This window comes from Barbatula barbatula (genome assembly GCF_947034865.1).
Source record: "Barbatula barbatula genome assembly, chromosome: 3".
Lineage (NCBI taxonomy): Eukaryota > Metazoa > Chordata > Actinopteri > Cypriniformes > Nemacheilidae > Barbatula > Barbatula barbatula.
In genome coordinates, this window is record NC_136764.1 from 292,187 (window position 1) to 316,573 (window position 24,387).

The 24,387-nt window shown below is 39.3% G+C and overlaps 2 protein-coding genes across 12 annotated transcripts in view; both read right to left on the reverse strand.

Annotated features, from left to right (window-relative positions):
* The window catches only part of LOC306892319 (protein 4.1-like), a 33,357-nt gene extending 9,205 nt beyond the window's left edge, over positions 1-24,152 (reverse strand). For 2 of the 11 annotated variants that reach the window (XM_079453344.1, XM_079453339.1), the window contains exons 1-12: positions 24,052-24,127; positions 13,525-13,637; positions 12,994-13,170; positions 11,310-11,414; positions 11,178-11,220; positions 11,033-11,108; positions 9,785-10,003; positions 5,407-5,494; positions 3,768-3,920; positions 3,557-3,654; positions 2,973-3,148; positions 2,729-2,886 (exon numbers count right to left, since the gene is read on the reverse strand). In XM_079453344.1, coding sequence (XP_079309470.1) covers positions 2,729-2,886; positions 2,973-3,148; positions 3,557-3,654; positions 3,768-3,920; positions 5,407-5,494; positions 9,785-10,003; positions 11,033-11,108; positions 11,178-11,220; positions 11,310-11,414; positions 12,994-13,047 — 1,170 coding nt within the window. In that variant the 5' untranslated portion in view covers positions 13,048-13,170; positions 13,525-13,637; positions 24,052-24,127. Of the gene's footprint in view, positions 1-2,728; positions 2,887-2,972; positions 3,149-3,556; positions 3,655-3,767; positions 3,921-5,406; positions 5,495-9,784; positions 10,004-11,032; positions 11,109-11,177; positions 11,221-11,309; positions 11,415-12,993; positions 13,171-13,524; positions 13,665-16,805; positions 16,931-21,849 lie in introns of those variants that run through there. The other 9 variants (XM_079453341.1, XM_079453337.1, XM_079453343.1 and 6 more) reach the window with 8 other exon arrangements.
* Positions 116-2,715, reverse strand: epb41l3b (erythrocyte membrane protein band 4.1-like 3b; the record flags this gene model as incomplete). The annotated part of the gene is made up of 4 exons (XM_079452543.1): positions 1,971-2,715; positions 1,644-1,697; positions 364-399; positions 116-157 (listed from the first exon to the last, which is right to left on the reverse strand). Exons 1-4 carry the CDS (start codon positions 2,580-2,582, stop codon positions 116-118), a joined length of 744 nt encoding a protein of 247 aa, XP_079308669.1. The 5' UTR covers positions 2,583-2,715.
* Positions 24,153-24,387: the final 235 nt, after the last annotated feature.

Below are 24,387 nucleotides of genomic sequence, written 5' to 3' on the forward strand. Positions count from 1 at the left end.
GCACACGGCACGTGGACATGCAGAAATCATGCTCGACTAGCCAACGCACGCAAACGTTTCACAAAAACAAAAGCCTGATGGTGTTTCCAGGACAGTCAGTGTGAGCGGTTCAGATCTAACGTTTGTCATGCCTGTGATCCTCAACACAATACAGTGTCTGATAAACACATTCAGACAAGAGAACTTCAGTAAACATGACGGATCACTGATAAAACCCAAACAAACAAGAGGTGCTGATGATAATGATGATGTCACACACACAGAGCTGTGACCTCATCACCAGCAGAACAACACTACATCACAATGTGTGAGAGTGATGATGTTGATGATGATCACAAGACATGATGAAAGAGAAGATTATACCTGTGCCTTTATCTCACAGTCGTCCTCAGAGTCGGACTATAATCAGCACAGAGAGAGCGACACGTATATTACACACACACACAAACCTTGTGTTAACACTTCACATTCAAACAGAGGCTGAGGAGAAGGCTTGAAACATCAGTACTGACATGAATACGTTTATACAGTACAGCTTGTAAAAGTTCATTCTGATTCTAATGTCATGAAGCCTTCACAAAATATCTGTACAGTTGTGGAACTGGTAAGAAGGCACAAATAAACACACACACTCACACACACGCATGCATGCACATGCACACACAAACATACACGCACACAAAAGCATGCACAAACACACCCATGCATTCTCACACACACAAAGTACGCATGTGCACATACGCATGCATGCACGCACGCACACAAACCCGTGCACACACACAAAAGCATGCATGTTTGCGCGCGCACACACACACACGCACAAAAGCATGCACGCACTAACACAGACCCATGCACTTACACAGACACATGCAGGCACAAACATAAACACACACACACAAAAGCACAAACATACACACACACAATCGCACAAACAAACTCATGCACGCACACACACACAAAAGCATGCATGTTTGCGCGCGCACACACACACACGCACAAAAGCATGCACGCACTAACACAGACCCATGCACTTACACAGACACACACATAAACACACACACACAAAAGCACAAACATACACACAATCGCACAAACAAACTCGTGCACGCAAGCACGCACACAAAAGCATGCATGTTTGCGCGCGCACACACACACACACACGCACAAAAGCATGCACGCACTAACACAGACCCATGCACTTACACAGACACATGCAGGCACACACATAAACACACACACACAAAAGCACAAACATACACACACACAATCGCACAAACAAACTCATGCACGCACACACACACAAAAGCATGCATGTTTGCGCGCGCACACACACACACACACACACACACACGCACAAAAGCATGCACGCACTAACACAGACCCATGCAGGCACACACATAAACACACACACACAAAAGCACAAACACACAATCGCACAAACAAACTCATGCACGCACGCACGCACACAAACCCATGCACACACACAAAAGCATGCATGTTTGCGCGCGCACACACACACGCGCACAAAAGCATGCACACACACTAACACAGACCCATGCACTTACACAGACACATGCAGGCACACACATAAACACACACACAATCGCACAAACAAACTCATGCACACACGCACGCACACAGACCTCAGTTGCAGTTGTGTTGTCATCACAAGCAAAGTCAGTTTGATCGCTGTCAGTCTGTAATCCAAGAAGGTTTCCACAACATTACAGCAATAAAAGAAAGAAATGTTTGGTTTAAATGTCATGATGTCACTCAGACTGTGATGATGTAGGTGATGAACATCCCGTGAAGATGTGACCCAACACAAAGAAACGCAACTCATGAGAAGTTCCTTTCTAAACTCTGAAGACATGTAGAGATGATAAATCTATGAACTCAACTTCACACACATTCACTCTTTCCAAAGACTGATGATGAGAAGAACACGAGTGAAGTCAGATGACACACACCTCCTCATCTGAGCTGTCCTGAAAACTCTGGTTGAGAGACGTGCTCAGCGCCGCCGCTTTGGGTTCCAGATAACACAGACACAGCGCCAGCGGGAAGGAAAGCGTGAGGGCGTACGGCACGGAGAAAGACGTGGCCAGCAGGAAGAAGAAGATGAAGAGGAAGCAGGGAATGAGAGAGGGAGATTTAATGGGCATGAAGTGATGTAAACTCTCGGGCAGGAAGCGCAGCTCCGTCAGGTCCGGGAACGACAGGTATCCGTCATCGTCCAGGAGTGAGGAGAGGTCGGGCAGATGCAGAGAGAAAGAGAAGAGCGTGCCGCGCTTCTGATCCAGTCTCTGTTTACGGGCGGACAGCAGGAGCGCTCGCTCCTCCAGCAGAGCCGCTTTACGATCCGCCCGGGCCTGTCGCCGTCGGCAACCCGCCGTGGTCTTGACCGGGCTGACGGAGGCGGCACGCTGACGACCGCTTCCTCTGCGTCTCCGCCGGACCTTCGTGGATGAGACGGGAGAGGATGGGAGGGAGAGCTCGGAGCCCAACGGATCGGATGAGTACGCGCACGACTGATGATGACAGCGGTGTGAGAAACAGAATGAGGGTGTGAAGGGAAACATGAAACACGGTGTGATCGGAAGAAGAACAGAGGAACACAGTTAAGTGTACACGAAGTCAGAGGACGAGATCCCAGAATGCACTGCGTTCTGAAAGTCGAACGAAACACAGCTGACGGGAACATAATCAAACAACAACAGACTGTTACCTTGTTAACAGAAGTGGGCGGGGCTTGTTCTGATTCGTCGTGGCTTGTTTTATTCTCCTCCACAGAGTTCAGTTCTTCAGCATTCTTGTCCGGGGTTCCCACGGTGATAGGGTCATCCTCAGCATCGGGAGGATTGTCACGATTGACCGCCACTGGTGCTGTTGACAGAAAACACAATTCATCAGTCACACTTTTCATCGGAGGCGACAGGTCACATGATGCTCGTGTTGTTATGACGTAATACCGCTGTCCATGCCGAGAGCCACCGTGTGTCGTCTGCTGCTCGTGCGCTGGAACTGAGGAGCGGTGCGTGCGATCTGAGCGCTGGCTCGACGCGTCTGAGCTTGAGTTCGGCCGCTGTAACGAAACTTTGAGCCCAGTGACAGGAACTTTTTGGGAGGGGCTTCAGGAGACACCAGCCTGAAGAACATCATCACATCATCATCATCATCATCATCCATCTCAAAAATGTAAAAGTAAAAATGTCTTTAATGGATCTTTCTCTGACCCTAAAATCCTTTACATAAGACCCAGAGAAACACAAACATGGTTCTGTATATTTGTTATTAAATATGTATTTTTACATGAGACGTTCAGTCTTGTTCTTTCAGAACCCATGCTATTAGAAGACATATTTATAATTCATTTTTTATAAAAACGTTCAAATTGATTTGTAGCATCCGGGTGACCGTGTGTTATTAGTCTCGAGAGGTTGTTATCTGGGAATACGAGCCGTGTAATATGTTACAATAATACAACATTTATTTCCTGTTACCACACAGTGATGGCAAATAAAAGCACTGTTTTTAATCCCTCTCTCTCTCTCACCTGAAGAAGGTGTGATGCTCCACACAGACTTTCCAGAGTCTCTTTGCTGCTCTGTGATTGGGCAGTTTAAAGCCGATCGTGCTCTCAAACTGTTCAAGCTAGATCAGAAGATGATGATTGTTTTCAGAACTTCAGAAGTGACGTCACCATCAGATTTATTAGATCAGTGAATGATGATCATGGGTGATACCGCACACACAGATGTTCTCACCTCTCCTGGTCGGACTTTGATGTAGAAGTTGTTCCTCTTGTAGGAGATCTTGAGGATTTTAGGCCAGGCGAAGCGGTTGATGCGCAGTTTATCTCTGTAGATGAGGAGACCGCTGGAACACACTCCCAGCATAATCTCCACCCCCTCTGAATCCTGAACCAATCACAAATCAATACATCATTACTGATCAACAACACACGGACACGCGCACTGTCGGCATGACTCAGCAGGAGAAACGTGACATCATGAATTCTCTGCAGTGAGTTTTCATGCTTGTGTTTGAGATGATGCGACGAAACAAAAAGACAGAAGCTGCACGAGTGCAGAGCGACACGCGTGCATACACACTGCAGTGCAGCGCACACACACACACACACACATCCAGCACCTATGAAAACACACGCATGCAGATAGCAGCAGCGCATCATCTTACCTTCTCCTGCAGAGTTGCAAAGAGCTCAAGCAACCGGCCAACCAGCTGTCAGAGCGGAGGAGGGGCGAGAGAGAGAGAAAGAGAGAGACAGACAGACAGTGAAAGAGAGAGAGAGAGAGAGAGAGAGAGAGAGAGAGAGAGAGAGAGAGAGAAAGAAAGAATTGTGTTGTGCTGTGCTGCAAGAGCCAATCAGAATCTAGGATATAGAATGAGCATCAACAACACTGAGTGGGTGAGACAGAGAGAGAGAATTGTATCGTGTTGCCAGAGCCAATCAGAATCTAGCTCTTGAATGAACATCAACCGCAATGAGAGAGAGACAGAGAGAGAGACAGAGAGAGAGACAGAGAGAGAGAATTGCAAGAGCCAATCAGAATCTAGCTCTTGAATGAGCATCAACCGCAATGAGAGGGAGAGACAGAGAGAGAGAGAGCGAGAGAGAGAGCGAGAGAGCGAGAGAGAGAGAGAGAGAGAGAGAGAGAGAGAGAGAGAGAGACAGAGAGAGAGAGAGAGAGAGAGAGAGAGACAGAGAGAGAGAGGGAGAGAGGGACAGAGAGAGCGAGCGAGAGAGAGAGACAGAGAGAGCGAGCGAGAGAGACAGAGAGAGCGAGAGAGCGAGCGAGAGACAGAGAGAGAGAGACAGAGAGAGCGAGCGAGAGACAGAGAGAGAGAGACAGAGAGAGCGAGCGAGCGAGAGACAGAGAGAGAGACAGAGAGAGCGAGAGCGAGAGAGAGAGAGAGAGAGAGAGAGAGAGAGAGAGAGAGAGAGAGAGAGAGAGAGAGAGAGAGAGAGAGAGAGAGAGAGAGAGAGAGAGAGAGAGAGAGAGAGAGACCTCTCGTGTCATGAAGTTTTGAACAGAACAACAAAAGCAGAGCAGAAGAAAGCTGATGATGAGAGGAGCAACACTACACAAGACAAAACATCACAACAAACACAATACAGAGCACACACACTTACTCACAAACATACATATACACGCAGAGCCGATTCTTCCTATACGCAGACTGCGCAGGTTGCGTAGGGCCCGTACACCACCAGGGGGCCCCATGAGTGCCAAATCTAAAACACTTTTGTAAAAAATACGCTATTTTTATAACTTGAATTCAACTTTAAATCTCAACACAGATCTCAACACACAAAAACAATCTCCTTCTCACGCACAGTTTGTGTGGGTCTTATAAATGCACGTCAAACACAAGTCATACCTTAGCATGATGTAGATCGACCCCGTACATAGAGAGTTTCTTTGCATTTTCCAGGAAAAGCATCTCAGCCTCAGCCGGTGTCATACCTCTATAAAACACACACACAAATAAATACTGCAAAATAAACACTTTATACACAACTCAACACACACAAATAAATACTGCAAAATAAACACTTTACACAACTCAACACACACAAATAAATACTGCAAAATAAACACTTTATACAACTGAACACACACAAATAAATACTGCAAAATAAACACTTTACACAACTCAACACACACACACACACACACACACACACACAAATAAATACTGCAAAATAAACACTTTATACACAACTCAACACACACACACACACAAATAAATACTGCAAAATAAACCCTTTACTCAACACACACACACACACACACACACACACACACACACACACACACACACACACACACACACACAAATAAATACTGCAAAATAAACACTTTACACAACTGAACACACACAAATAAATACTGCAAAATAAACCTTTAACACAACTCACACACACACACACACACACACACAAATAAATACTGCAAAATAAACCTTTAACACAACTCACACACACACACACACACACACACACAAATAAATACTGCAAAATAAACACTTTACACAACTGAACACACACAAATAAATACTGCAAAATAAACACTTTACACAACTCAACACACACACACACACACAAATAAATACTGCAAAATAAACACTTTATACACAACTCAACACACACACACACACACAAATAAATACTGCAAAATAAACCCTTTACTCAACACACACACACACACACACACAAATAAATACTGCAAAATAAACACTTTACACAACTGAACACACACAAATAAATACTGCAAAATAAGCCTTTAACACAACACACACACACACACACACACACACACACACACAAATAAATACTGCAAAATAAACCTTTAACACAACTCTCACACACACACACACACACACACACACACACACACAAATAAATACTGCAAAATAAACACTTTACACAACTCAACACACACAAACACAAATAAATACTGCAAAATAAACCTTTAACACAACTCACACACACACACACACACACACACACACACAAATAAATACTGCAAAATAAACCTTTAACACAACTCACACACACACACACACACACACACACAAATAAATACTGCAAAATAAACCTTTAACACAACTCACACACACACACAAACACAAATAAATACTGCAAAATAAACACTTTACCCAACTGAACACGCACGCACACACACACAAATAAATACTGCAAAATAAACACTTTACCCAACTGAACACGCACACACACACAAATAAATACTGCAAAATAAACACTTTACCCAACTGAACACGCACACACACACAAATAAATACTGCAAAATAAACACTTTACACAACTCAACACACACACAAATAAATACTGCAAAATAAACACTTTACACAACTCAACACACACACACACAAATAAATACTGCAAAATAAACACTTTACACAACTGAACACACACACACACACACACACACACAAATAAATACTGCAAAATAAACACTTTACACAACTGAACACACACAAATAAATACTGCAAAATAAACACTTTACCCAACTCAAAACACACACAAATAAATACTGCAAAATAAACACTTTACACAACTCAACACACACAAATAAATACTGCAAAATAAACACTTTACACAACTCAACACACACACACACAAATAAATACTGCAAAATAAACACTTTACACAACTGAACACACAACTCAAAACACACACAAATAAATACTGCAAAATAAACACTTTACACAACTCAACACACACAAATAAATACTGCAAAATAAACACTTTATACACAACTCAACACACACAAATAAATACTGCAAAATAAACACTTTATACACAACTCAACACACACAAATAAATACTGCAAAATAAACACTTTACACAACTCAACACACACAAATAAATACTGCAAAATAAACACTTTATACAACTGAACACACACAAATAAATACTGCAAAATAAACACTTTACACAACTCAACACACACACACACACACACACACACACAAATAAATACTGCAAAATAAACACTTTATACACAACTCAACACACACACACACACACACACACACACACACACACACAAATAAATACTGCAAAATAAACACTTTACACAACTGAACACACACAAATAAATACTGCAAAATAAACCTTTAACACAACTCACACACACACACACACACACACACAAATAAATACTGCAAAATAAACCTTTAACACAACTCACACACACACACACACACACACAAATAAATACTGCAAAATAAACACTTTACACAACTGAACACACACAAATAAATACTGCAAAATAAACACTTTACACAACTCAACACACACACACACACACAAATAAATACTGCAAAATAAACACTTTATACACAACTCAACACACACACACACACACAAATAAATACTGCAAAATAAACCCTTTACTCAACACACACACACACACACACACAAATAAATACTGCAAAATAAACACTTTACACAACTGAACACACACAAATAAATACTGCAAAATAAGCCTTTAACACAACACACACACACACACACACACACACACACACACACACACACACACACAAATAAATACTGCAAAATAAACCTTTAACACAACTCTCACACACACACACACACACACACACACAAATAAATACTGCAAAATAAACACTTTACACAACTCAACACACACAAACACAAATAAATACTGCAAAATAAACCTTTAACACAACTCACACACACACACACACACACACACACACACACACACACACACAAATAAATACTGCAAAATAAACCTTTAACACAACTCACACACACACACACACACACACACACAAATAAATACTGCAAAATAAACCTTTAACACAACTCACACACACACACAAACACAAATAAATACTGCAAAATAAACACTTTACCCAACTGAACACGCACGCACACACACACAAATAAATACTGCAAAATAAACACTTTACCCAACTGAACACGCACACACACACAAATAAATACTGCAAAATAAACACTTTACCCAACTGAACACGCACACACACACAAATAAATACTGCAAAATAAACACTTTACACAACTCAACACACACACACACAAATAAATACTGCAAAATAAACACTTTACACAACTCAACACACACACACACACATAAATACTGCAAAATAAACACTTTACACAACTGAACACACACACACACACACACACAAATAAATACTGCAAAATAAACACTTTACACAACTGAACACACACAAATAAATACTGCAAAATAAACACTTTACCCAACTCAAAACACACACAAATAAATACTGCAAAATAAACACTTTACACAACTCAACACACACAAATAAATACTGCAAAATAAACACTTTACACAACTCAACACACACACACACAAATAAATACTGCAAAATAAACACTTTACACAACTGAACACACAACTCAAAACACACACAAATAAATACTGCAAAATAAACACTTTACACAACTCAACACACACAAATAAATACTGCAAAATAAACACTTTACACAACTGAACACGCACACACACACACAAATAAATACTGCAAAATAAACACTTTACCCAACTGAACACGCACACACACACACACACAAATAAATACTGCAAAATAAACACTTTACACAACTGAACACACACACACACAAATAAATACTGCAAAATAAACACTTTACACAACTCAACACACACACACACAAATAAATACTGCAAAATAAACACTTTACACTTTACACAACACGTACACACACAGATAATCAAAACCTCCAGAAAAGAACAGAATTGACTGTATGTGCAAACCAACATTAGTATTATCAAAGCACAGAAACCACTAATAAACGGTCTCAGAGAAATCCTTAAGAAATGCAATGAAAGCACATAAAACAGTTCATAGAAACACAGTTAACACACATTATTACAATGACTTATGAATAAGACCTTTGACTTTGAGACATGCAGTTGAACACTACAGTACAATATACTGTCAATATACACAAGAGTGTTTCACAATCTTAATGAACAAAGCAGTGCATTGTGGTTCAGCTGGATCCGCACTGAGCATCGGAGTGAGTCTTTGTGCGTTTAGACATTCACAATTAATGAATCCAGACATCCCCCACACACACAACTGGATGAATAAACACTAGTAGTGTTAAACTGAATGACTGAGAGTCAGTGTCTGTGTAGTCATCACGTGTGATTCATGAAATACAGTGAGAGATGTTGATGATGTGAATCTGACCTGTAGCTGCGGTGTAGCTCCATCACTTTCTCCTCCAATTCTTTGGTCTGGTTCGGGGCTAAACGCACATTGCTGACATAACCAGACCCTTGAACATCAGAGTCATGATCTCCTAACTCACACTGAAGTGTGTAAGAGCCCAACAGAGCTTGAGTGGCAAAAGAACACGGCAATCGACCCGAGAGCACGTCATCCCTCAACTGAAGACACAAGAAGTACCTGTGAAACACACACACACACACACACTATGAACACAACCGAACTCAACGTATAAAACCAAATTCATCTACAAGCCAAGTATACACGCAATACTCAAACAGACCAAATGAGAGTGTTTCATTGGAAGTGTTTCAACTTCCGGTCTTTAATTGGCTAGTGTCTAATAATATAACTTTATATTTTACGTAATTTATGTTAACATTAATCTATATGATTATTTTATTGTATAATAAGTGGGTAAAATTTTACATTAAGGTATCCTTTATGGAGCATTTATAAAGGTGTTCATTAATGATTAATAAGTAATTTGCAAATGCGTTATAAGGCAGTTATAACTACATGAATAAAAGAGGGATTCTAATGAAATACCTGTCAGATAGTGACCAGGTATAACTAAAAACAACACCCCACAAACATTACAAACATCATCAAGAAAATAATGAATCTACTTTCCAGTCAAATAAATAAATAAATACATTTATTAAGCATTTATAACATGTCAGTTAAACATGGCTCACTATTTGTTATTATAACTGCTTCCAATGTTTCCTCATCTGTAAGTCGCTTTGGACAAAAGCGTCTGATAAATGACTAAATGTAAATGTATTTGTCAGTTATTTCATTAGAAGCCCTAATTTTATTTATGCAGTTATTACTGCTTTATAACGCATTTGTAAATGACTTATTAATCATTAATGAACATAAAAATGCGTTATAAAGGTGAACCTTAATGTAAAATGTTACCAATAAGGTTATTAAAACATTTGCTGAATTTTGTGGTATGTTTGTTTGTATCAGAAATAATCTGCTGGGACTATATTGTGAACGTGTAAAGGAAGTTAAGGGCAGTCCACGAACACGCGCAGTAATGTTTGTTTATGTTGTCATGTCGTTTGAATAAGTGTGTAAAGTATTTTTCTAAGAAGTAGAGTGAAACAATACGTAATTTTATATACGTGGGTCACATGATTGATTTATCATTCTCCCTTCATTAGAGATTTTATTACGCTCATGATCACACACACACACCTGGTGATATCTTCAGAGAGTTGCACTGGATCCGGCGTGTAAAACTTCACACCGAAGGAGAAGCTCCAGACATCATCTGAAAACACCAGCGTTCACAGTCACGACAAGAGCTTCACATGACGCGTGTTTATCAAGCATGACATACCTCTCATCTGTTTCTTTATCTCTTTGGAGAGGTCAAGCCAGTTCTGTGAGGAGAAGAAAACTTTCCAGTTGATTAAACACATCTCAAAGAGTTTAATCATGACATAATAATACACAAGCAAACACACACAACCTTATGGCCTTCAGCGTCACGGTATGCCAGGCCGAAATAATCCTTCTCCAGAAGATTCAGATGATCACAGACTTTATCAAACACCACATGACCTTTAGTTCTCTTCTGCAGATAAACAACACATTAACCTTCATGAGACGAGGACAAACGTTCTGCTAGACAGACACATGTACAGCGCTGCACTTATTACTCTCTATCATTTCATTCAGATCAATATCAGGATATATGTTTGTCTGTATCAGCCATCTGTATTCATAATCATGACTTCAGTCTAATACTTTACGTTTCTGATTGTAATGAATTTAATGAGTCTCGCGAGACGACCTCAAGCACTTTATTCATACTTTAGTCTGGCTTAGCCAAATCACAGTTTTCATAGAAAACACAATACCATAATGCTTTGCAACACATTCATGATGGTCCATAAAGCGAGAGACACGCCGACTGAAAAAAGAATTTGTTTAACAGCAGAAATGATCAATTCTACACAATGTTGGTGTGAGGTCTATGCATGTGTGTCGACATCTTTGTACCCACTTTGTAAGACCAATGAGTTGGGACACACTCCCTTTTTAAGCATCTCATTTAGCGCAGACAGACCGCCCTTAGTCAGATCCATTAAACTTGAGGAATGCTTCATAAATTTGACCCCATCTCACCTTTAGCATTGATTTAAACGCTTTTTGACCTCCCTATATAAATAACACGCTGTTCTGTTTCAACACAGCAAAGCTAAACAAAGTATTGTTGTATATTAAACCTTACGCAATAACAATAGAGTGCAAATGATCAAATGAATTACAAAGATTAAATGAAGGCCAACTAAGTGGGACAATAAAGACCTCCCTACTACCCCTAACTAGAGCCGACACCAAATTTGGCTGACAATTAATTGCCTAATAAATCATTGCGATTATGCCGATTAATTGTCTGTTTTAGAGCTTTGACATTTAATTCTCACACATTTTTTATTCAGCTTTGAAACACAAGATGTCATCATATATTTAAGGTTTAGGCTTTTACCGGTCAATAATACAACCGCCAAATAAATGAAGTAAATTGATCAGGAGTGAATTGAAGCCTCATTAAAATGCTTCTAGTCTGTTTTTGTCTAACTTGCAAGACTACAATAAAAGTTTACTTCTTAAAATGTTCCATGTTAATGACATTTTGGTAGGCTGGTTTACACACTGAGCTTAAATAATATTAAATTATACTAAAGGTTATTTTTATGGCATATACTTGAGTTTTTTTTAAAGTGATTGTGTTGTGGTGGTACATTTTACAGGTGTTACCATGCTTTAGTTACAGTATATACACTTAAAATATACAATATGCAGGCACTACAGAGCCCCCTAGTGTCTCCTACAGAGATGATCTGAAACCATCACGATGAGACGATTATTTAATAATCAAGACAGCCCTACCCCTAACCTTACCGTACACTTTATCATTAAACACCTGTCGGCCATATTTCAAATATGACCTTGAAAATGAATGCCTGTATGATCTGATGCGTGATGTGAAATGAAGAAAGAGATCGGCGTCTTTCTCTCTCTGGGGTAGGACCCTCCCACATTTCTTGTGCTTCCGAGGCCCTCGGATCTATGTTTACGCTTCATTGTTAGAGAGCATTCATGTGAGTTCAGAAAGATGTTGTCGACGCGTGTGAATGTTGACACACCTCTAGCGTGCAGGTGAAGTCAGCGCCGTCCAGCAGTGTGACTTTACACTCCATGTTCTTCTGTCGGTGTTTCCACGACAATCTGCTGCTCAAAGACTTCTGGGAAATACGGTCGTTGTCTTGATGCTGCTGCTGATCTGGTGAAGTGACGTCTGATTCGTCGCCTCCGTAACGCTGCTGAGACACGGTAAATGACAGCAGATGTCATGTCACGGAGTCAAACAACAGCTTCACTTCTCAAAACTCTCGCTCACATGAAGCTTTGAGAATCATTTCAGTCATTCAGAACACTTCATCAAGCCGGTAATAGATGAGCAGCTGAGACTCATTCTCAACATTCGTCAGCATCGCATCACATTTTCATTTCACTGCTTCGCTATTAATAGACTTTCATCTTTTAATCACGTTACATAATCTCCATTATCTGCTTTCTAGAAACGATGGTGAAACTGAGCTTACAGAAGTACAACATCACAAGTATAAAGACCATGATGAACTTTAGCGTGTGGTAAAGATGATGAACATGATCACCCGTCGTGAGCGAGGAGTCAGATGTGATGCTGAAGGTGTGTCCGTTCTGATGTGTCCTGAGGATGAGATGTGCTGCTGGTGATCTTCACACGGTCTTACTTGAGATTCTGTGTCTGTTTCCGTCGTCATGACGAGTTACACTGAAAGCACACACACACACACACACACACATGTGAATAAAACACTAGACTTCAAGTTGCAGGTGAATCTGAATGTTGAAGATTTAATACAACCTGTTTCCTACTCAGCACTGAGTGATTTAACTCAAACTGAAAGCAACACTTTGTAGTTCTTCAACCTTAAATAATGATTTCAGTGGTGAAACAACTCTTCACTGGACGAGTTCTTCTGCTACCCGAGCAGTCTAATAGCGTCTACAAGCACACCCTGTAATGTCTGTGGTGTTGGGTCCCGCTCATCCCCTGCCTGCGGAAGAGTGCCGCATGCTTACCAAACGACGCTTCTGCATTCACCGGTATCATCGGCTCAGATTCAGGAGTATTGCGCTGCCCGCGGGGAAGCTTATACAGTGACACTATTCACACCACTGGTAACAGACAATGGCACTTATCAACCACATGGGGGAACCCTTGCTCACCAGTGACACTGCAGTGTTAGCTGCCCACTGCTCCAGATGTGTGTGTTCACTACTCTCTCCGTGGGTTAAATACAGAGATCACATTTGGGTTATGGGTCACCAAATCTGACAAATAGGTCACTATCACCCGTGTTCTATAGTGTTGCTTTACTATCCAATTTTGACAATATATGTGTATGTGCATTTTGCTTTAGTCTAGAAAAAAAAATATGAATTAATGTTATTTTAACATTCAGAATTACTTCCTATCAGGAGTTAGCGAGTTATGATTATGATTTGATGAGTTTTGACAGTTTCTGTATAATGTATAACCTCAGTCCATCAAACACATCACGTCTCATTCTCTCATGCACACGTTTCCACAAACAAATCATGATTCACCAATCCTTCTGTAAAATGAAAACACACGTATGCAAAATGACATAAGTTATAATCAGAGTGTATCAGAAGAACAAGTGTTCACACACACACAATATAAATAAATATAAAAACAATGATAAACATACATGTATGTGTGTATGTTAATGTAATTCTGAGTAAATTGGAGTTCTGGCTAAACAGAAGTGAATATTTATCTAGTAACACAACACACAGACTTCTGATTATTACACTTACAGCAGATGACAATAAACACCAACATCAGCACGACTAAAAGCTTTCTGTTAGTTTATACACACAACAGCAGCTCTTTACTTAAATAAACAATGTGCACACAAACACTTAAGCACACACACATACACACTAACCTACACACACACAAATGCGCACACACACACACACAAACCCACATACACACACACACTAACCTACACACTCCCGCACACACACACAAACCCACGCCCGCACACACACACACACACACACACACACACACAAACCCACATGCACGCATGCCCGCACACACACACACGCCTGCACACACAAATGTACACACACACACACACACACTTGAGTTTATAAATAGAGTTGTGTTTATTCTGCTGTAGTGTGTGGTTGGATCTGGGTTTTTCTCAGCATCATCACTCAAAGATCACAGCAGCTCTGAGGTCCAGCGGCCAAAGCATGTGACACGCATTCAAACCCGTGATTTACAGACACACGCTTGACATGCAGTTCTCTTAAAAACACTCTGATATTACTTCTGATAAATGCTCCAACATGCCAAAAACATGCAGCGTGTCCGTGTTTATTCATTTCAGTCTAAATCATAGAGCTGATATAATAAATATGAGCGTCAGAACAAACATACAAAACTAAAACTACAATGACAAGCTGCTTTAAATATAATGATTCAGCACTCATTCGATGTAAACACATTAAACATGCGACGACCTGATCACAGTTTACAGTATTACACGTGTGAATCTGTTGCCCTGTTGAACATTAGCGTGTCTTGTGTTACAGTCTTGACAGATCCTGCATTCATGCGTTAAAGTGCAGCTCTGATGTCAAACTGCTGATGAACTCTAAATCAAACTCAAGCGCAACAGAAAGTAAAGCTATAAACGTCTAAAACAACCTCAGAGAGAGAAAACATTCATCATTCTATAGAGCGTTTGTAATGACGGAATCATCTGAACTCTTTTTAATGTTCGGTAAAATCACAGTTTTAATGTCACTGCAGATAACAGAGACACTGTGAGTGTGAATGAATCAATCACCGTCATTTCATTAGACAATCACATTCAATCACTCAACATTATAAAGTTTCCCCTTGACCTCTGACCCTTGACCCCTACACATTCAACGGACAACACACGAGTGAACCCACAGCACAGATCATTGAGTTGAAATTCACTTTCATTCTTTAAAGCACAGATGAGTTCAATCATCTTACAGTCTTAAACATCATCACCCTGTCTTTAAAGGGACACTTCACCCAGAAATGAACATTCTGTCATCATTTCCTTTCCGTTGTTCCAAATGTGTTTGTTCAGATATTTGTAAGAATGATTATAACCAGACAGATCTCAACATAGCAGATACACAGTAATGTACTGTAATAACTTGATGGATGTATTCTTCTGTGCATTCTTATAAAAGCGACATCAATATTTTAATTCGACCACGTGTCTGTGAAACCAGGCCTTACAGTTCATGATGAAAACTCAATGATTCATCAAAGAACTCATTTCTCACCTTATATTTACACTAAAACAATTAACAATGTGACGTGCGGCAGATTGATTGACGTTTGACTACAAATGCAATAATAAAACTACAGTGACGTTTGTGGCTACTATGGTTTGAAACGCTACAGATAAACACGGTCAATATTTGCATGGAATGAAATCCACTCCTCAGTTATGAAATAATAACAGTAACACGCAGTTATGTAATATATAGTAAAACATGTGAGCGGAATACACAAAACATTGATTAACAATCACCGGTCTTCTGTTTACACTCATTACATCTGTTAACACTGCACGAGACGAATCGAATCAACCAATCGCGTCGCGTCTGTATTTAGAAATAAACCCGCTGTTCGCATGTAACACGTATGTTGTTAGAAAACACGAGAATCACGAGCTGTCAGTATTTGTGACTCTTCTGTGTCTGTGTAGAAACACGTTTCGTGTTTGGATCACGTGTCGGAGGAAAAGAACGTCAGTCGCGTTTGATCTGTTGGTGTAAGAACACCGCACTCACAGACTCTCTCACGCATGAAATAACACGTTACCGGACATGCTGCGACGCGTCTCTCCTCGGGTGTCGCGCTCCTCTCCTCCCGGCCGCGGCGCGTCTGACAGCGGCTACAGCAGCGTCGAGCCTCCGCTCTTCTCCTCAAATGACGGAGGGGCGGAGTCACGGGACATTACGACATGACGTCACGTGCTGAGAAACTTTAAACGTCTTTAGTTTTTAAGATCATTATTCTGTATAAAACATTCAGTCTTGACTCTCTAGACATGTGAGTGCTAGCTGGCTCTTCTGTGTCTATTTTAATTTAATGTCATAAAATGAGCTTTTACTTTCATATAAATACAATAGGCCTACATGTGAGCAGAAATTGCACTTTTACAAAAAAAGTTGAATAATCCGACCGACACAAAAACAACACGTTCTATTATTACCTCTGAAGTCATTTTTATGTCGAATAATTCAATTAGATTTACACAACTTTCTTATAACATACAGGTCAATTTATTCACAATTTCAAATCAAATTTACAAAAGAAAAATTAGTTGATTTGACTTTTTTTACTCGTGAATGCAAAAACTTGCGATAAAGAAATGAAGTAAGTTGTTTTTTTTCAGTAGAGTTAGAGATAGTTTTGTTGTTGTTCTATAATAAAGAATGATTACGCACATTGATTGTTTGTGTACACGCAACAACACTTTATTAAGAACTAAAACAATTCAATGTTATGTTTTTGTCATTCTCTGTGACGCAGATAAAGTGAGTTTTTTGTGAAGTGTGTCATATGAAAGTCCAGCAGCTTGTGTCAGGTACACGCGTGTGCTGTAATGAGAGGGCACAGATGCTAAGACATGGTCACATGGGTGGAGCGCCGTTTCAACATGTGTTTGCATTAAACTCAAAGCCAGTCAACCCAACTTAAAAATTCAGTTTACAAAACACTTTCTGACAGCGATGTAAACAGCATGAATGGAGTTCTATAAATCATTATAAGCATGGTAATGACATAACAGCGAAAGACAAGAGAAACAAAGAAGTCTTTTCAAAATCTTGTTGAAAAGTGTCCATACCAGATGAGGATTTCATAGATAAAGAGCAGGAGAAACGATAGAAAACAATTTCACCAAACATTAAAGAAACAAAACAAACCTTCAAATTATTTTTAAACCATATTTATTAGCGTGGCATTGGCCATCCATCCAATCAAATTTTTAGGTACTGTTATGTTAAATTGTTGTTTTAAGTTCAGTGTTATGCCGGTACGTCGTCATTTCCGCGTACGAGTAATAATTCTGAAATGTATAAAACAATTTTTTGTAATGTCGATGTTAAAAAAAAGATGTGATTTTGTATTTTCAGCATGTTAAACTATATATAAAAAAGGTACAAATTAAAGCGAAACTATTTTTTGGTTAAATTGTGCAATCTGAATTTTGTAGTTTACAGGAAGTCAGCGAAGAGATATCAACACAGGCATTATCCTCGTTTTGTTGTAGATAATTATTTGCTAAGCACCCTTTGACCTCAGTCAAACACTTAAAGGATCAAACTAGCGCTGTGAATAAAGCATTGTGCATTAATACTTTCTCACGTGTACAGACGACTGTATGAAAGTCACTGATAGGTGAATTGATCTGTAACACTATGAAAGTGCTAAACGCAGCAGATACTGAGATTTCTTCAGAAGTCTTTCAATCAAAGTGAAAGTTCTCAGCACAGGACGGACTCTTGTTTTTCTGTTCTGACATGTTTCTCACGAGAGATAAAGCGTGACTTTCAGTTTACACATGAAACAGATCCCATGTTACTCCACAGAAAATCAGATCATGTTATCGAGTCACATCACCGTCCAATAATATCCACATAGATGAAATCACACATGTGACCCTGGACAACAAAACCAGTCTTATGGGTCCATTTTTACCCATAAGAATAATAAAGCTTTCTACAGATGTATGGGTTGTAAGGATGTGGTAATAAATGGCGGAGATACAACCGTTTAAAACTCCGGAATCTGAGAGTGCAAATAATCCAAATATTGATAAAATGGCCTCGTAGCAGACAAAAATACAGTTTTTGATATATTTAGAGTAGGACATTTACAAAATATCTTTACTTAATATCCTAATGATGTTTGGAATAAAAGGAAAATATATCATTTTGACTCATACAATGTATTTTTGGCTTTTACCTCAAATATTCCCGTGCTACATAAGATCCGGGGTCACACATGTCATATGAGCAACATTATTCAGTTTTAAATTTTCAGGATCTGTGCTGAATAATGAACTAAAGCAATACAAGCCTATAACTGATGTTTCTGGACAAAGATCGTTCATATATAACAAAAAATCAGAACAGGATCAAGATGAGCAGAGTTGAAGTTAAACCCATAATGTTCTGGTTGGAAATGAACTTTTGTATAATGTGTTCAATATTAAAGTGACACTTCACCCAAAAATGAAGATTCTGTCATCGTTTACTCCGTTATTTGAAGAATGTAGGACAGCAAACAGTTCTGAGGCACTTTTGACCACCATTCACTATGGGAGTCAATGGGGGTCAAGATCCGTTCTTCCAAATATCTTCTCTGTGTTCATCTGAACAAAGACATTTATACACATTTGGAAGAACTGGAAGGAGAGGAAACAATGACAGAATTCTCCCTTTAATATTGACACAGCATACATCATCGCTTAATCAAATAATCTGCTCAACAAATAAAAGTAAAATGTATGTGTGTATATATATATATATATATGCTGTTTGTATTTTATATGGTGACTATGATAAATCATTGAAGAGGTGTACATCATGTCTTTGAGATCTCTGGACTCTTTACAGCTCCTCAACACTCTCACTACATACGCCGTGTGTGACCTTTGAACCACTGATCCTGTAGCACATTACAACTATTATCACTCTTATCACCCGTCATGACTGTTAAAAAGATGATGAAATAAAAGCCATAAATACTGTCTCTAAACAAAGCACTTCAGAAACAAGTGCAAAGCGCTTGAATCTCAAGTTCACCTTCATCATTCAACTGATGATTTCTACATCGGGAGGTTTTTCAAACACTGTCCTGTTTCACCTCAGACTCAAAAGAGAAAGATAACAAACAATACATTGATCTTTAAACTGATATTTAATGACTTTCTTTCTCCAGAAGATATTTAGAAGAATATCTGAACCCGATTGAAAACCACGTCAAGATTTCTCAAGATATCTTCTCTTGTGTTTCACAACAGGTTTACGACCGCATGAGATTTTTGGCTGATCTATCCCTTTCATATATAAGAGAAATATCAAAGTGATCTTTTATTCGTTTGATGTTGGGGTGAAATGTAGGCTTGATGTGTTTCCAATTCAGCGTGAAGAACGTCACATTAATCATGAGCCAATCAGAACCAGCAGTGAAGAAGTGTTTACGATCACATGATCAGAATCTATGAGCACTCTCATTATAAATCCCAGCTGATGTCTTTATATGGACACAAGAATCATCCGGCTGATCTACACGACTGACACGGACGTCTTATCAGACCTTTGACTTTATCTGAACAGCCGTGTGTCTTCTGCTGAGCTACACACAAACGTCACGTGAACATCACGTTCAGGAACTTATATGGAAAAAGTGCCAGATGAGCATAAGTGAGCGTGAGCAAAGTCTGCAGTGCCAACTCAGCTGAACGGTGAGGAAAAACAGACGAGGACGCCTCCCGCGACCTCAGGAAAGTGCGTACTATGGACGACAAGGACCTTTGAGCGTCTCCTTATCGGCCACCCTCTGATAAACAGGCAGAAATATGCCACACCCACTTGACCTCTGACCCCTGAACAGCATCTTCCTGCACCGAATGAACTCAAAAGTACGGTTAACGCTGTGATGTTTCGTGACGCCGGCCGGACCCTTTCTCTCTCTTTCCACCAAATTCTTCACATGATTCACATCGCTGCTTATCTACATGTTTAACAAACAACCTCCAGACGAACCGATCAATCTGTGCTCAAAGGACGGGTAGAGAAGAAAAGACGTAAACAAATGTTATCAAAGGCAGACGGCCGTTCTCAAACACATGAGAGCATTGAGGATGAGCATTTCAAAGCAAAGCAACATTTATTTGAAGGGTTGAGACACTTTTCTCTAGCAATGGTTTCTGAAGGAATCAACAAAAGTCAAACCACGTCAGCAAATACCAGCGTGAGGAAATGAAAACTAAAGACGGGAGCTTCCTCTTTCCACAGAACAATCTGCACTTTTAACATCACACACGCGTCTGGTTTATTATCTCTGTGGGGACAGTCCATAGCCGTAGTGATTTTATCCACAACCCAACCCCTAAAGATCATAGACAGCTTTTTGCATTTTTAGATTTTCAAAAATGATCGTTCTGTACAATTTATACGCTTCTTTGCCAATGGGGACCTCCATATTGATCCCCACAGTGACACGAGTCCCCATGAAGTGTTCAGGTTTAGGTCCCCACCGGGATATAAGAACAAGGCCACAGACACATATCAACACACACCATGTTTTATGGGGACATTCCATAGACTTCCATTGATTTTAGATCAGGCTTATAATCTATTTTATCCCCTACCCCACACCTAAACCAAATCACACAAACCTTTCTGCATTCTCATATTTCCAATAAATATAATTGTGTATGTTTTATAAGCTGTTTTAACACACATTTCTAGTGTATATAACATTATCAACATGCCAACACATAGATCATATTATTCTCCTCATGAACAAATCTTGTACTTTTAAATATCATGTGTTATGATAACTCATTCAAAGGTTCATTCAGTTGTGTCTATTAGTCAACTTCATTCAATCTAAACATAAGATTCAGTCAGTTTTCATGTACTTCCCAGTCATTCACTTCATCAGATATTGTCATTACGTTATTGTGATTGGTCATTATAAAACACACATGAAAGCAATGCTGGAAGGCTTATGACTGTATCATATTTCCTGCTCTAGAAATACGTGAAAGGGTTTTTTCCCTGGAAAAGCCCCGATGTCAAATATATTCATTCCTGCATCACAGAATAATGAAAGAGTTTCAACTCACCAACAACACAAACACGATCCAGATGTTCATACGATCCAGAAACAGATCCGATATTCCAGAAGAAGAACATAAAAGAATTTATTGAGAGAATCCAACCGGTGTCTTCACATAAATGTGTACATATATATGTACTTTTACACATTTAAACCTCAAGACTAAACACATGCAACACTAATAAATCAAGGACAGCTCAGTGTATTTAAGATGTCTAAAGAAATAAACATTACATTTCTAGAATTCAATTGATTTCTTTTCCGCTTTTGAAGCCCAATCTTCTGATTCCGCAGTGAACAAACAGTAAAATCATCTATTGTATTATTGCTCCAGTATGACATGTCGCTTATGCTCCCTGAACTCTCTGTAAGTCGCTTTGGATAAAATCATATCTGAACATGTTATACTGTTATAGTATTATTATAAATACTGATTTTACCCTGTTTACCTCAAACTCTCTGTCAGAAAGAAGATTTTACCCTGTTTACCTCAAACTCTCTGTGAGAATGAAGATTTTACCCTGTTTACCTCAAACTCTCTGTCAGAAAGAAGATTTTACCCTGTTTACCTCAAACTCTCTGTGAGAATGAAGATTTTACCCTGTTTACCTCAAACTCTCTGTCAGAAAGAAGATTTTACCCTGTTTACCTCAAACTCTCTGTCAGAAAGAAGATTTTACCCTGTTTACCTCAAACTCTCTGTCAGAAAGAAGATTTTACCCTGTTTACCTCAAACTCTCTGTCAGAAAGAAGATTTTACCCTGTTTACCTCAAACTCTCTGTCAGAAAGAAGATTTTACCCTGTTTACCTCAAACTCTCTGTCAGAAAGAAGATTTTACCCTGTTTGCCTCAAACTCTCTGTCAGAAAGAAGATTTTACCCTGTTTGCCTCAAACTCTCTGTCAGAAAGAAGATTTTACCCTGTTTACCTCAAACTCTCTGTCAGAAAGAAGATTTTACCCTGTTTACCTCAAACTCTCTGTCAGAAAGAAGATTTTACCCTGTTTACCTCAAACTCTCTGTCAGAAAGAAGATTTTACCCTGTTTACCTCAAACTCTCTGTCAGAAAGAAGATTTTACCCTGTTTACCTCAAACTCTCTGTCAGAAAGAAGATTTTACCCTGTTTACCTCAAACTCTCTGTCAGAAAGAAGATTTTACCCTGTTTACCTCAAACTCTCTGTCAGAAAGAAGATTTTACCCTGTTTACCTCAAACTCTCTGTCAGAAAGAAGATTTTACCCTGTTTACCTCAAACTCTCTGTCAGAAAGAAGATTTTACCCTGTTTACCTCAAACTCTCTGTCAGAAAGAAGATTTTACCCTGTTTACCTCAAACTCTCTGTCAGAAAGAAGATTTTACCCTGTTTACCTCAAACTCTCTGTCAGAAAGAAGATTTTACCCTGTTTACCTCAAACTCTCTGTCAGAAAGAAGATTTTACCCTGTTTACCTCAAACTCTCTGTCAGAAAGAAGATTTTACCCTGTTTACCTCAAACTCTCTGTCAGAAAGAAGATTTTACCCTGTTTACCTCAAACTCTCTGTCAGAAAGAAGATTTTACCCTGTTTACCTCAAACTCTCTGTCAGAAAGAAGATTTTACCCTGTTTACCTCAAACTCTCTGTCAGAAAGAAGATTTTACCCTGTTTACCTCAAACTCTCTGTCAGAAAGAAGATTTTACCCTGTTTACCTCAAACTCTCTGTCAGAAAGAAGATTTTACCCTGTTTACCTCAAACTCTCTGTCAGAAAGAAGATTTTACCCTGTTTACCTCAAACTCTCTGTCAGAAAGAAGATTTTACCCTGTTTACCTCAAACTCTCTGTGAGAAAGAAGATTTTACCCTGTTTACCTCAAACTCTCTGTCAGAAAGAAGATTTTACCCTGTTTACCTCAAACTCTCTGTCAGAAAGAAGATTTTACCCTGTTTACCTCAAACTCTCTGTCAGAAAGAAGATTTTACCCTGTTTACCTCAAACTCTCTGTCAGAAAGAAGATTTTACCCTGTTTACCTCAAACTCTCTGTCAGAAAGAAGATTTTACCCTGTTTACCTCAAACTCTCTGTCAGAAAGAAGATTTTACCCTGTTTACCTCAAACTCTCTGTCAGAAAGAAGATTTTACCCTGTTTACCTCAAACTCTCTGTCAGAAAGAAGATTTTACCCTGTTTACCTCAAACTCTCTGTGAGAAAGAAGATTTTACCCTGTTTACCTCAAACTCTCTGTCAGAAAGAAAGTCTTTACCTGACGACCTCACACGTTCACGCTTCAGCCTGTCGAGTCTCCTCAGGCGGACACTCAGACCCCGCCCACATCTCTGCTATTGGGTCCTTCCGGCTTAGAACACGCCCACACAAATGCCTATTTCCTATTTCAAGGGACTTTATTGAATATGTTTGCGTGTTCAGTCTATATTGCCAAAGCATTGAACACATAACAAGACATAAAATAAGAACAAACACTAGAGTCAAGTTAAAATAAGGTGCTGAGTAAGAGAATGAAATATATAATAATAGTATATTGCTCTTTTTTGACATATCTCTTATTG